We start from the raw sequence: 16,228 nt of genomic DNA on the forward strand, positions 1-16,228 counted from the left end.
TTATACAATTAATAGCGGGGAGTGTTTAAACCGGCACCTTGAGTATTTAATTTAATTCCGTTGACAAATTTAAGAAAAATAATTGTTGTTAAATATATATTTATATATAAGAAAAAATAAACGAATCGCTCGTTGAAAAGAAATTATTTGCATATTTATAATAATTATAATATCTTAATAACAATTAATGACACTTGTTTCAATTTCTACATTATTTGCAGAGCATATTAATCAATAATTATCATTATTATTATTTATTAATTATTAATATTAAAACCTTATTGGGCACGGCCCAATTTCGGTACTGTCATCCATTATTTATTCATTCATTCATTAATTGATTGATTAATTAATTAATGGGTTGCCGTGTTAGCTAATCTATTATTTCGAGCGTTACATCTTATTTACCATTCGTTTATTGTTGTCAAGTTGGTTAAAAAAAAAAAAAAAAATAAACAATATTTAAATAAATCAAATCGAAAAAAACTCGCCGCCGTCTCCTGCCGTTAATTTCTCGATGCCGCAATTAAAATACAATCAGTAGTTATCAATTAATTAGGCGTACGAATGAGTTTATTCAAAAGTATAACAAACGCTCGAGCATCCTCGTGGCAACTGTCGATTTACAATTTCTTTTTTTATTTTGTTTAGTTATTTAAATTAATTAATTAGCTGAGTTGATCTTGTTGTTGCTGTTGTTGATGTTAATTATGAATTGCAGGAATGGTCCAAATATACATATCTATATTATATAATTAGTTTTTTTTTTGGTTTTAATAGAGAAAAAAAATTTAGGTTTTTTTTCTTCTTCCCCAAATTTTATGATGACGCTTATTCGTTGATATTGTTCTGATGATTCATTTCGGCAATTATTTCCTGTAACATATAATTGATTGTCTTTTTAATTTTTTCATCTTTTAAAAAAATTATTATAAATAATACAAAAAAAAAAAACTTACATTCTTGTTAACAGCTTCAATGTTTTCGTTTACGGCCGCTGCAACAGCTTTTTCATTGATATCGATCTCTTCGACAGCCTGTAAATAAAATCAAAAATTTAAAATAACTTTTTCTTTAAAAAAAAAAAAAAATTTAATTGTTATAATTTATCTCTAATCAATAATTAAAATAATTTGCAATCAGCTGGCCCCTGTATATCTTTCATTTAATTTTGAAATAATCAAGAACTAAAATTTGCTCAGCAACATTTTAGTCATCAGGTATTCATCATTTAATAAATCAATTTATCGGTTAATAAATAAATAATTAAGTTAAATTAGAACAAACCTTAGTTACAGAAGTAACATCTTCAGTGATAGCGGGTCCAAGTGATGCTGGAGGTTCAACGACGGGTGGTACTATTTTAGTTTCTTCCTCAACAGTTTCCGTTTTTTCAGCTATGTTGTTTTCAACGGGAGCTTCAGCTTCTGGTATGCTCTATAATAAATAATTTTTCAATCAATATAAATTCTCATAAATTATAAATCTTAAAGTTTAAACAAAATAATTAAACACAGAAATTCATTTGATACTCGACCACTCATTCGAAATATAGACATGCTAAACAAATAAAACTCATTCATTCAATCTGTAGCATGCTCCAAGATGCTTTTAAGTTATTTTTTTCTCGCGGTAATTCAATTACTGCCTATCAACAAGTGTTTACTACTGACTTTAATTCATTCATTTTCTAAGCTCAGTTAATTACTCACAAAAACTAATTAATCTAATTTTAATAATTTCTTATTATTAAAAAATAAAAAATAAATTTCAAATTAAAATAATTATTAATTTTTTAACTACTAAAAATAAACTACAAATCTATCTTAAAAGTACATTCTACTGAAAAACAATAAAATTTTCTAAAAAATATTGAGAATATAATTTCCTACGAAGCCAGTAGTCGTAAAATATCAAAATGACAGTGGTAAAGTTAGTGAAGAAAAACCAAGAGGCAGGATAGGATCAGGACAACAATGACTACTTAACAATCAAAAATATAGCCAAGACCTACTGACGAAAAGTCAGCAAGCCTCAGCTATTAAGGATAAAATGAGGTCCAAGGACGGGACATGATGGACCAGGCAGGCGCGGTTAAATCACCAGCCGCATAATCTTAACAATATCATCATCAAAATTGCCGTCCGACTCATGCCAGTAGTTGGTGTTGGTTAATCACCTGATGATTATCCTGGAACAAACTGTCTTTAGTTGCCGATTCGTGTTCGTACTCGCCATCGCCATTAACATCAACATGTCCATTTCCATTGACTCCTTCAATCGTCTCAATATCTTTGTATCCATTAACTTTATCCCGCGAGGACTCTACGGATGGATTGGGATTGGCAGGCGGTGACAAGAGGTCTTCTGTCGGACTTAAAGGACTAGGAGCTTCATTATCACTAACTGTTCTTTCTTCTTCATTTTTATCCAGTCTAAGTGCCTGTTTACTCGGATCGTCCTCTAGCGCCAGCGAATCACCATCCAAAGGTAGCGGTAAATTGTCCAACTCTTGCTCTAATCCACTTATTGGTGGTGGTGGTGGTAGTAATTCTTCTTGTAAACCAAAATCTTCTGAAATTTGTGATGCAATAAAGTTCATTAAATCTGCAGATGCTTTTGGTACTGGAATTGGCGACTCTGGTAACGGAGGAGGTATATCTGCAACATCTTCCGTAGTGGTAATTAAATTTTTTACTTTTTCACAAGTTTCTTCAATTTTTTCAGCCATTTTTTCTTCAGCAGTTTCTTTTATCTCTTCAATTTTTTCAACTACCTCATCAGTAGCAGCTTTAATTTTTTGAGTGATTTTTTCCTCATTTACTTTCAAATCTTCAATTTTTTCACAATCTTCTTCAATTACTTCACTAGTTTTTTCAACTTGACCAAGGATGTTACTAATTTCTTCAGTGACTTTTTTTAAATCAAATCTTTCACATACTTTTTCAACTTCTTCAGCAGTTTCTTTAATATTTTCGGCGATAACTTCTCCAACACTTTCAGGCACTAGAGTTTCTTGAACCTTTGGAGTCTCGGTAATTTTTTCTTCCAGCTCAGTGATTTCAATAACTTCAGGAACAGCATTTACTGGAGGAACCGCATCAACTTCAACAACTTCAGTCTCAGCTACAATCTCAGGAACTACTTCAATAACCTCAGTCTCGACTTCCACTGTATCGGCAATGTCGGGAACGGCTTCCACTATGTCGGCAACATCGGGAGCTATTTCAACGACATCAGGAACGGCGTCTATTTCGGGCAGATCAGCCATTTTGTTGTCAACTTCTTGGATTTCAATGAAGGAGTTTTCTGGGAGTTTATCATGAAGATTAGATGAGTTTTCACTGTCAGAAGTGGTGTTAGTGATGGGCAGCGAATCGATATTAGTAAGAGCGGGTTTAAGAGCTTCTGCGAGAGCAGTGGCGTTTGGGGCAGCCTGCTGTGCCTGCTGGAGGGGAGAGGGGTCTATGGGGGTAGGTGGTGGACTGGTGGGAGCAAAGGAGGGAAAGTCCTCAGTGGTTTTCCTCTCAGTCATAGAACATATCGGTGGTGAAATTTTTGGTGATGGTGGTGGTGATGGGGACTTGACGGCCAGCGCTGGACCTGGACTGACCTCGACTTTCTCGACCGGCACTTCGGGCTCCTCTTTCACAGCCTCGGGGGCGGGAGTTGGGGCAGGAGATGAGGGTGCTTCTTTCTTCTCCTCAGCGGGACTCAAGGTCGCTGCTGCGGGGGAAGCCGGCTCCTCGGTCTTTGACTCCGGAACTGAATCTGTTGGACTGCTGGCTGATTTGTCCTCAGCGGGACTCACTGCTTCTGGATTCTCTGCTTCTTCGCCACCCTGAAAAATTTTTTTATTAGTAATTACTTTTCTCAATTTATCTTTCTAATTGTGAAGAAATAAGCGATTTTAGTTTTATTAGATTTTGATTTTTGGAATTTTTTTTCTTGATTTTATTCAAAAAATACGGAAAAGAAAACTGAACATTCATTTTCGGATTGAAATTAAAAAAATATCATTCCAAAATTTTTAGATAAAAATTTGAAATTTAAATTCTGACTAAAATATAAAGTACAAAAAAAATTTATAAGATATCTTTTTTGTTGGAAATTTAATTTACTACCAAAAAGATTCCTTATCAATTCTTTCAAATTTCGAACAGTTTACTCATAATTTTGATTTTAATTGTTCACGAATAATTTTTGCGTAAACCACTGCATCGGATTATTATTTTCAGTATCCATGGTAAAAAATTGAAATCGAAATTACGGAAGAAATATTTATAAAAGATACAAAAAAATGATAAGATACCTTTTTTGTCGGAAATTTAATTCTATATTACAAAGGTTTTATCAATTTTTTAGTATCTTTAAAAGTTTGCTAGCAATTTAAATTCATTCGAAATAATTATTCCTTGGAGCAAATTTATACAGATTGTTCATTTTTTCTCGATAATTAAGATACGCAGTAATATTAATTCTGACTTGTTTTCAGAATACTAACAATCCTTGTATTTTTCTTAATTCCTATATCATCAGAAGTCTCAAATAATTATCGAAATAAGTGTTAGTAAATTTTTTTGCTATTTTTAATGAAAAAACTCTTAAAAATAAATTTGTTGTTGAATTGAAAAATATTTTTCTTTAATCAAATAGTTTTTTTTCTTTTCAGGGTGAATATTAAATTGGATTTATATAAATAAAATATATGAGACTATAAAACTAAGAGATCTAGAGATCAAGTGACTAAAAAGAGAGTTAATAAAAAAATTGGTCTTAAGCCAACAACGCAGTCATTGGTTTTATACACGCGAATATATATTTAAATGAGGAAGTATTGCATACGTTTATTTTCATCTGGAATCTATATTATAAGTGACGGTGTCTCATTACGGTCCATTGTGCATATTACACTTCAATAAAGAATAAGGAGAATTCAATACTTAATATTCAATACTCGATACTTCTATTTCCGATTTTATTTGTCGTATCTTCGGATGGACATTTCTACATTCAATATCAAGGCTTCAATATATATTCTTATGATGATCAATCGAATTCTATAATTTAAAATCAACAATTTAAAACAAATTTTATTTTTGAACCCTTCGTTGGTCGCGCTATAAGCGAATCGCCGCCTAACAACTACTCAACCTATAGAGACTCGCTATAGTGCGAGCGAGAAACTAAAAAAAGCGCGACCAACGAAGGGTTAAGAAATAACAAATCGACTTTTTATCAGAATGGAAGAAATAAGAAATAAAAAAAATTTCAGTGATGAGTTAATGTCGATGTTAAAGTTTGTTATCAAGGAAATAGCTTGATTTATTTTTCCAGTTACGTTCAAATCTCGTTTTTATTTTCTCAGACTTAAAGTCACTTTTTGCAACGTTATTTTTTTTTACTTCTTAACTTAAAGTCGTTTTTACTAATAGAATAGAAAGTATAGAGAACAAGATTGATAAAAGTCTGGAGAGGTGAAGAGTTCTGAGAGGTTTATAAAAAATATAATATAGATGCATATTGTAATGCGAGTTGAAGATGATTCAACCTTTAGATTTCATTTCATGCACTCGTGAGTCAAGAATGGTTTTATTTTAGACTGACTCTATTTGAGATACATTCTCATTGTTACGCTTGACTTTATGCATCAGTAAATAGAAGTGGTATTATTATGATAGATAAATATATTTTTTATTTATTTGTATTTCATTCAAAGCTAGAAATATAAAATATTTCTCTCCATATACTTCTTCAATACATTTTTTTATTTGTAGTGGGCTTATTATGTAGTCATTAAGTTTTGCTTGTTAATTTTCATTGTTATTTAATTTTTTTTTAATAATTAATAAAAATTTGATTAATAGACTTCATTAATTCAAAAGCTATTATTTTAAAATTTTGATTGAATAATTGAAAATTTCATTAAAATTTTTAAAAGTATTTAAAAAATCTTAGTAATTATTTATTATCACGTAGTTATTATTTGAGTAAAAAAAAAAAACATGCATAAAAAAAATTTTCAAATTGATAATTTTTTTACTCCAAAAAAAAATTTTTTTTTTTTTTTTATAAAGATCAAAAAATGATCAAAGTTTGAAATTTTAAAGGCTATCTTTTTTGAAAATTTATTTAAACTATTGTGAAAGATACACTTAAATTATAAATACCATAATCACAATAATTATTCAATTATCCAATGAAAAAAATTTAATAAAAATCCATTTAAAAAAATAACATAATTAATAATTGTTCACACTCCACCCAAGGGTTAGATAAACAAAAAAAAACTTGAAAGTTAAAAAAAAATTAATAAGGTGTCACACGATCCGATATCCGGCAGTAGATTTCTAGTTTAAGATTTACATTTTATTATCCTTAGTATAATAGAAGGATTATAATTATAAATAATTAAAACACTTTATTGAACAAGCATTTTTATGTCACCCCATGCATATCCATATTATCTGGATAATCCTCGCACAAGCAGCCCATACCGTGTCTTTATCGATATCCTCCTTAATGACAATACCTAGAAGTGGAATAGCCGCTAAAACGCGCCTCGTGCCCCTTAAAACGGCACCCGCTGCCCTGAAAAATCCCCCACCAACACTTCGGCCTACCTTTACTACAGATTCCATCTTATCTCGGTCTCGGACAATCAACAATTAACAATTAATAAACAAATAATAAAAAATATAATTTATAAATAATCCACTTAATTCCAAAGAAGAAACCAGACTACAGTCGCGAAGAGACACGACTTCGAACTCATGCCGGGCAGCAGCCGGGTGCGGTTTATATAGACTCTCTCATCCCACGTAACTATGCATCACATATCACATGCGATAGTAATGTAAAAACAAAACTAAAAAAATTTTTATGTATTATACAGTACAGTCGAATAAAATATATCATGAATTCTGTGTAGGTCGTTAATTATCGAGGGAAATTAATATAAACCGGTATCATTTTTTATTTATAATTATAAAACTTTGTTTTGTTCTGTGTCTTGTCCATAATATATAAGACACAAGTGAAGATACGAGACAACAAAAGATAAAGATATAATCCGTGACACAAGGCAGGAGGCATGAGGCATGATCCCAAGATGGCTGCCGAAGAAGTAAAAGAGAGAAAAAAAATTAAAACCGCAAGCCGCATCTATTCTTAGACGCGTAGTTTTTTTAGTCTCGGTATGGAGAAATCGAAGATGTCGTGTAGTAGATGTAACATATATGTGGATGTGTTGGCAATCGGTTGATAGGTTGATAGTTATTACGCCGCGAATTTACACCCAGTAACTAGTAACCCTCCGTTATAGTTCGCGGTCGAAGAGCTAACTTTATAATATGTAATATATAATGTACATATAAGATAATGTCATATCAAGACGCAGTTTATTTGTCTATCCACGGCTGGGTGATCAACATAAGCACGGATCGGTTAGAATCGCGATCCGGATTGGGTGACCGTTTTTTGTTACGCTATCGGATCTAAACAAGCCTTGGAGTGTTACTTTACATAGAATGTAATTAATAATAAATAAATAATAAAATATTAAATCATATATGATAAACATGTGAGGTGGATTGTTTGTTTGTAACTTAGGATGCTGATAGAGGTTGACAGGTTTTGTTTTTGTTAGCTTTCGGGTCTTGGAAAATTTTTTAGAATGTTAGAGAAGAAATTTTATAGATGTAATTCGAGTATGAGAGATTAAAATAGAAATTTTTTAGGAAGAAAACCTTGAAGAAGTTTTGTTATTGTTTGGCTGGAGAAATTATAATTAGTTCAGGGACGCTTCCGCAACGGCAGCACTTGCGCGGCAAAGAATTACCGACTAAACGGAAAGGTAGTATTATGTTAGAGAATTGTTTAGTTACAGTCACCTGATTGTTTTGGCATATGAAATTGAAAACTTGTTATATTGAAACAATTTTATTTTTCATGAAATGTTCTATTTCACAGTCAAGTTACAATTGAAATACTGAAAATTTGTAAAAATGAATTTTTTATTTAGTTTTAAAGTTTACGATTTTAACAAAAATATTGTTGATTTGAAATCTAATAAAATTCGAGTTTTTTTTTGTATTCTAGGTATGAAAACAAACACAAAAAAAATTTTTTTTAAATGTCCATTTTCGTTATTTTTTCATTAACAAAAAATTTTTTTTTAACAAAAATTGAAAAAGTTTTATGAGCCGTGAAACTATAAAATTATTTTACTTTGTTTGAATGATTCTGAAGAATAATTTCTAATTAATTTAAAGATTTAACAGTAGAACTTTGAATTGAAGAGTTAGTTGAGGGACGCCGACGCCGCAGCAGCACTTCCGCGGCGCTGTCGGTAAGTTTAACGATTACCTGTATCGAGGTAGGCTTATAGCCTAAGCAAACGGCAGCAGGTAACAAGCAAATAGTTAAACCGAGACGTGTCGAGGCTTTTCTTTGTGGAAAGAGCAAATAAGAGTTTATTTGAGGAAAAACATTAGCGAAGCTGAATCATCAGTAACGAGACTCGGTAAATAGTTGATGCAGACTCCCGACGTTGAAATAAAAGAGAATTAAACTCGATGTATCCACCTCTGTCTCTAATTACAAAATTTCTACAAAGATAAAGTTGTTGACTCGTTAACAGGGGGTTGATGTTTAAAACCCGAGCATTACGCGAATTGGAAACTCCAAACCAGCAAAAAAATTAGGTTATTTTTTTTAACTTTCAAACTAATTTAATTAACGGTGCTTTTAGAGTAATATTTCACTGGTATATGGTCTTTCTGCGGGTTTAGGTTTTTTATAGATTAAAATTATTGATTTCGTTTTCAGAGCTATTGCTAGATTAATTTTGTCGAGTCGATTGCAAATTGTGATAGAGAGATAAGGAATGACAGAGGAGGCGTGAACTCGCAACAAAAATGTATAAATAATGGAGGATATTCTTCATGAAGAAAGGAATTAAATTGTGTGTTACTTTCTTTTATTTACCACAGTCAGTGACTTTGCTTGTCAGAGTTGAAACAATGAGGACAAAATGTAAATAAAATGTCTCATGAATTTTTCCATGAGTCATAAAGTCTTTCTACCAGGGTAGGAAAGTTTCAAGTCGGATGCTATTCCAGAGAAATGAAATAAAAACGTTTTAATATTAACATTTCGAGAAAAAAATTGGGCGTCTATTCCAAAGATTCGCCAGCATGCTTTTTATTTTAAAAAGGGTAGACATAATTTTTAATATTTTCAACACTCGACATGTTCAACTACATATCATCTTTAAAAAATTCCGAATCAATCTTCTGAAAAGCAAAACTTTTCTAAAAAATTATACAAAAGAGAAATTCGAAATCTTCGATCAAGTGTATCGTCTTCTTTCGATACAATCGAATTCGATATTGAAAAACATTGTAACCCTCGAAGAAGAATGAAACATCTGTGTGAAGCAGGTATACGGAAAAATTATTCGGGATGAACTAAAATTTAAATTGTTAGTAAACTATTAGAAAAGCGAAAAAATTAATAAAAATCTTATTTACAAAAAAAAAAAATGAAGTAATTTCAAATTTTATAAAAGCTTTCCTTTAACATTTTTGTTCATAATCAACAAACTCCGAGAAATAAAAATTAAAAAAAAAACATTGTTCCACTCTCTACTTCTAACAAAAGCGTTTTTCGGTCACTGCACCTGTGAATTGAACAAAAATATTTTGCAAATGGCAATGAGTTGTTGCACAAGCAAACCGCTAAAAAAGAAACAATGATTATAGTAATAATAATAGCAACAGTAATAATAAAGAGGTGAAAAAAAGTGGAGTAGGTAAAGAATAAAATAAGAAGTCATCGCCCTGGGAATTTTCACTCGGTGGCTTTTCACCCTGGGGGTTTTTTCACAGTTCGTATCGGAGTTTTGTTGGTTTAGCGTTCGCTGTATCATTGCGAAATGAGTTTCTAAACTCCACAATAGACTCTCTTCGAATAGAGCCCTTTGGGCGTGTATAGAGTAGTTCTAGTTGGTATTCCGCGAGCTAAGCCCGCTGTTGCAAGAACCTGGATGGTATGTTCTATATAGTATCTACAGGTTTCGACACCACTATTCGTTCCAATTTAGACATTTATACTCGATTGGTTTATGTATATCCAATCCGGACCTCTGGCGGTCTTCCAAGCCGAACAATCATCTTTGTACTTTTGTCAAAAGGTTAAAATTTTACTTATTCTCTTTTTTATTGCTCTCATTAAAAATAAAAAATTTTCTTTCTTTTATTAAAAATTGACAATAACAAAAATTATTTGAAAAAAATTAAATTCTCTATAAAAATTGAAAATTAAATTTAAAAAAAAAATAGAATTTTGACTGACTAAAAAATATTAATAGTGATTTTAAAAATAATAAAGTAAAATAGATTTAGCGAAATTGCGTGAGTCGGTACTATATTGTGTGTAGTATATAGTATAGATGGTGTAGTTGGGTAGGGTATGACTTGAACGCGAAAAGTCCTGCGAGTCTGTCGGTTGTCATGGCAACGGCGAGCGGCGTCCCGGCTTTTCCCGGTGTCGCTCGATACTACCTACGACGACGCCCAAAATTTGCTCAGCTAGTACCCGAAACCCTCCACTATTCCGCCAAAGACTACCTTATTACTTAACTCGACTTTTACTAGACATTCAAAATGAAATGAAAATGGAATATGGAGTGAGACCTAGACCTAGATCTAGAGCTAGGCTTATTAATAGAATATCTAATTTGAAATTTTAATTTTAATTAATTGGAATTAAATATTTTAGGAATGAGAAGAAATTTATTTTTAATAATTTTTGGAGTGTAAATATTATGATTATCACAATTAAAATTCAAATCATTATTGTTAATTTTTGTCGATTTTTAGAATTTCTTTGACGTAAAAAAAAATAATTTGACTAAAAAAATTTTAATCTTTTTTATCAAAAATTTTATTTGGAATTTTTGGACTATTTTGCAAAATTTACCCTTGTAAATTTCCAAAATGTCGCGCTTTCGGCAAAAAACGCGACCAGTCAGCTAAAATCTGTTTGCAAAAACAACCCAATAAATAAGAGCTAAAAAATAATAATAATAATATAAAACCGTGTAGTAGCTGCTAAACCAACGGTTTACCGATATAATTCTAAAGTATAGATAAAAGAAAATGTAACACTGATCTACCGGCGTCTCAAACAACAACAATAATAATAATAATAATATAAAACCAAAGATTTAACGGCACTGACTTGCGGTTTAGATCTCTAAACTCGATTCGCGGTTGATCAACCGACAATAAAATGTAATCCGCAATCGGCTTTTTATGCAAGTACTTTCAGCTCATATATTACATATTCTTATTCTTATTATATTACTTACACTCCAACTTTCTAACCAGCCACATGTCAGGTGTAGTCTCGAGCCTTAAGAAGGGTTTACATTTTTCCTCTCTCTCGCCCTCTATTGGACAAACGAAAGTATCTCTGTCATACTTGTACAACAAATGGAATCTTAAAACGCATTTTATGCATAAATAAATGAAAATTTTCCAAAAAAGCGCTTCGCTCTTCGATAGATAATTTAATTATCTATCGAAGAGCGAAGCGTTTTTTTTCGAAATTTTATCACATAAGGTAAAAGCCCCAATATATGATCATGTACCAGTATATGATCACTCCATGTATTTGTATACCTATATTTGTGAATATAGATATACAAATACATGGAGTGATCATATACTGGTACGTGATCATCTATTGGGGCTTTTACCTTACATGAGAAAAACACGTTTGAAAATCAACTATAAACCGCTCTTAAGCCTCAAACCCTACAAACTTTTATTCCCTCACTCAAAACTCTTTACTTTATCATACATTACACTTTATACTTTATAATAGTCCTTTTTTTTTTTTTTTTTTTTTTTTTTTAATTATTATTAAACAATTTGTTTTTAATGATATAGAGGAAAATTTATGAGAAATTTGATAACATTGCTCAGTGTATACTTATTCTAATTATTTTTAATTTAATAGCTTTGTAGCAGAATATCTGGTGACAAAATAATGAACGACAAAATTACTGTGAGAGTATATAATAATAATAATAATAATAATAATAATAATAATAATAATAATAATAATGATAATAATAATAAATATTAAAACGATATTAAAATGATCTAATAGACCATAGAATTTCCAACAAAAAGATTAAGAATTGATATAAATCTTAAGTTGACACAAAATTACCATTTTTCCGAAACTCCTGACACTTGGCTGTTATTTAAATTCATTTGACTAAATAATTCATAAGTGTAACCTTAAGGACGATATTTATTCCTCAGTTGTTTAAATAAACTATCTTAATAATAATAATAATAATAATAATAATAATAATAATAATAATAATAATAATAAAAATAATGATAATCGGGTGTCGCCGTAAGCTTATGAAGGGATAAATGCTGTCAAGTTGAATTTTCATCCCACGATACGAGTGATCGGACAATAGACGACGTGCTTTACTCTTCTCTCATCGCGTGCTTCATTCACACTATATAATAAATGCACGTATATATACAAAACACTCTCCTCCGTTTACATTATTATCACCATTATTATTACTATAGTGCGAATGGCGAATGGGTGTGGCGGAAACAATGTGACATTCATTGACACGCGTACAACGCGATACTAGACACTACCAGACAAAATCGATCTTTTTTTTCTGTTTGATTCAAATTCACCGTTTCTGTTTTTATTTTAAAAATTTTGGCTCTACAAAAGAAAATTAAACATTTTGATTTTGGAAAAAAAATTTTCAAAAATCATAAAAAGTTCAAAAATATATACTGTCATCATTTTTCTGTTTTTGATAAAAGTTTAAAAAAAATTTCAAGTGAAAAATTTTATAAATTAAAATTATTTAAAAAACTGTGATTTTTGTACACAGTCATCATTTATTGCACGACTTACGATGCAAAGCATCAGAGTGTGCTTTACGATAAAAAAATTATAGTTTTTTTTCCCCTCATAAAAACAATAAATCTCACATGACACTAGTGAGTTGTAATTCACGACATAACACTTGTAAATTAATCATAATTATTTTTTTATCTACTTTTTATATAAAAAAAATAAATAAATAAAAGATAGTAAGAGATTTCTATCGAATAATCGAGTCCAGTAAATTTAATTGTTTATCTTCCCCTTTGCACGGTTCAACGGCCCAAACTTCCCGGATATAACTTTACCTGTGCTGTCTGTTGTCCAGTTGCTCGACGTCGTAATTTTAAATATAAAAATAAATATAAATTATATTTTTTGTGTAACAGATTTTTAAATATTTAATGCACTGTATTTTATTAGAGGGTAATTTTCGTAAATGTCCATGTGAAGTTATGGTCAATAAAAGTTAAATATTATATTAATGCTGGAGGAAGTCACCGAAATTAATGGAAGTGAATGTAATGAAAACGAAATTTCAAATTTAATTAAATACCGTATGTTAAACTTGAGAAGATTCACCATTCACTTTAGCGGATAGGAGTAATGGACGATTAAATTCAAATGTTTGATTTCTATTCACTAGACTAGAATATCATGATTTTATAATGAGATTGTGTAATCTGATAATAGTTTCAATCCACTGTTACTTCATTAGTTTAGTGGTCTAAAGTTTTATTGATAATTACTTTTACGTTAATTAATTGCTTGGTTGAAAAAATTAAAATTAAGGTAATTTTTTTTGTTTAACGGGTCACAAAATTTCAACCTATAAAAATTATATTTAGAATTTTTTTTCTAACAATCAAAATTTTTTGTTAATCTCAATATTTTGATAAGAAAAATCTTTTCGAAAAAATGATAAAGAGAAAAATACGATATTTTTTAAATAGAACGATTGAGAAAAAATGTTAATTTTTTGAATTTTTATGTCAAAAGACCAGATGATCCTGAAATTAAAAAACTACCAAAATAAAATAATAAATCGCGTGGCTAATTTATAAAGAAAAAATGTGAGAAAGGTTAGGAATTGAACTTGAACTTGAAAAAAAGATCTTACTAAAATGATTAAAATAATTGTCTCAGAGTAATAATAATAATAATAATAATAATAATAATAATAATAATAATAATAATAATAATGATTATTACTATTATTATTACTACTACTACTACAAGTATCACTATGAATGTTATAGTTATAATAATAATAATAATAATAATAATAATAATAATAATTATAATTATAATGATAATGTCTCTTGAACTTGGCCACTCCCAGTTCCACTTGAGAACGCGTAGTCGTTATGTCTGTAAAAAATAACCCACACACTCCTACACGCTCTGGGACAAAGGTCGCAGTATTAGTATTTTATATGTATGTAAAATATAACTTTTGACAGGGATGTGACTGTTGGAGTAGGGACTGGTTAGTCTACTGAAGACTAGTCTTCAATTTATTTTTTCCCGCTAAAAAACTAGAAAAAATAAAAAACCGGGATTAGTGCGGTAATTTGGTGTTAGAATTCGATACCGCATTCTAGGTATAATGTGGCCGGAATGGCTTTGAACACGTACGGGACAGATGAGAGGGAAACAAAAATTCCGAGGGAGAATTATATGTGAAAGCGTATGCTGTTAATGGAAATTAGTGAATTAATTTCTGGGGGAGATTTGAAATTTTAAAAAGTAACTTTACAAAAAAAATTTATAAATATTTAATTTTTGTCATTAAATGACTGGCGTTTTTTTATTTTTATTTTCTAATGACTTAATAATTGATTGAAAATCTTCGAGCGTCTTACCTAATCCTTAAAACATTTTTTCATTACCCGTCTATCAATTTTCAAAATAAATTTCCATACTGTCATCTTCACTATATTCAATAAAAAAAATCTCTGGATCATCAATAATAAAAGTATTTACCTAAAATTAATTATAATACTTGTATTGAAAATCCTTGTCATCAAATGACTCTTCATCTTCTGAAAAACTTAAATATTTTTAATGCTCACTCAAAAAAAAAATTCAAGTACCAAAAACAATAAGAAAATTATTTACTCAAGATAAAAATTGGTTTTCCCTAGCCAAAAAAAAAAGAATTCTCATTATTATATATCTGTAATATTCCATCAAAACCCCAGACTGAATGAAGAAATATATTTTATTTAAATAAATAAAAACCCATCATCACAAAGTAAACGGTGAATAGAATAAGATGAGTCACGGTTAAACTAATTCAAGTTAAAAAGGATCCACTCTCCCTCGTTACCTCGATTCAATACATAACATACTTGATCCCTCTCCATTCCCTTCACTTTGTCCTACATCTCCAACATCTCATCTCCCATCCTTATCCTGGACTATTCTACAAACTACATCAACATCTTGAACAATCTACGGCTACCAAGTCTCAAGGACATTTTTCCGTTCTTAAAAACCTCCTTGAATTAATCTTTCATATTCATCCAATAATTCCTATCCAGATACAGAATAATCCCTGATATATAATAGTTAAAAAGACATATGCTGAGACCAAAACTGCTCTAAAAGCAACAAACATTTAAACAACTAGGCATTGTCCCTCGAAACTCCTAATTATTTAAAACAACTTGTATACTAACTAACCCGGAAATCTTAAATTTTCATTCCTGTCCTTTTTGCTCAACAACCGGGCCATTGTCTTTTGTCAGATACAATGACTTGTTGTCTGAATAACTTCTAAGGAATGTTTAGTTTTCTTTCTTCGATGATAATTAACTATTATTGTATACAACATACAACATTCAAAGTTGGAGTATAACTGTTTAAATTAAACAAAATAATAAATACCTCTGCGAGTGGTTCTTCTTTGCTAACGTCACCGTTTTTCGGTGAGTCTTCACGTACTGGTTTGCTCTTGTCCTTCTTACTGAAGCTTATCGATCTGAATGACCACTTCTTCTTTGTCTAGAAACAAGAAAATTTTTTTTTATTAAAATAAAATTTAAAAATGAATAAATAAAAATCATAAAAAAAAAAAAATTACCTTGTCCTTCTTCTTAGCTTCTTTAGTGTCTGGAGATGTTACTTCTTTAGGACTCGCGGGTGTTTCTTCAGTAGGTGTCGTTACTTGTTCACCTTCCACTGGTGATTCCGTGGCTGGAGTTTCTGGTTTCGATTCATCAGCAGTTTTCTTATCGTCATCATCCTGAAATATTTCGTTGTTATTAGGCATTTATTAAATAGA

At 30.4% G+C, this 16,228-nt stretch overlaps 1 protein-coding gene across 1 annotated transcript in view; it reads right to left on the bottom strand.

The window, feature by feature from the left end:
• Window positions 1–426: 426 nt before the first annotated feature.
• LOC123270581 (A-kinase anchor protein 200-like) overlaps window positions 427–16,228 on the bottom strand; it is a 28,943-nt gene continuing 13,141 nt past the window's right edge. Inside the window, exons 3-8 of the mRNA XM_044736708.1 lie at window positions 16,028–16,189; window positions 15,832–15,948; window positions 2,180–3,841; window positions 1,288–1,437; window positions 960–1,037; window positions 427–876 (exon numbers count right to left, since the gene is read on the bottom strand). Coding sequence (XP_044592643.1) covers window positions 832–876; window positions 960–1,037; window positions 1,288–1,437; window positions 2,180–3,841; window positions 15,832–15,948; window positions 16,028–16,189 — 2,214 coding nt within the window. The 3' untranslated portion in view covers window positions 427–831. The remainder of the gene's footprint in view (window positions 877–959; window positions 1,038–1,287; window positions 1,438–2,179; window positions 3,842–15,831; window positions 15,949–16,027; window positions 16,190–16,228) is intronic.

Source organism: Cotesia glomerata, linkage group LG8 (genome assembly GCF_020080835.1).
Source record: "Cotesia glomerata isolate CgM1 linkage group LG8, MPM_Cglom_v2.3, whole genome shotgun sequence".
Lineage (NCBI taxonomy): Eukaryota > Metazoa > Arthropoda > Insecta > Hymenoptera > Braconidae > Cotesia > Cotesia glomerata.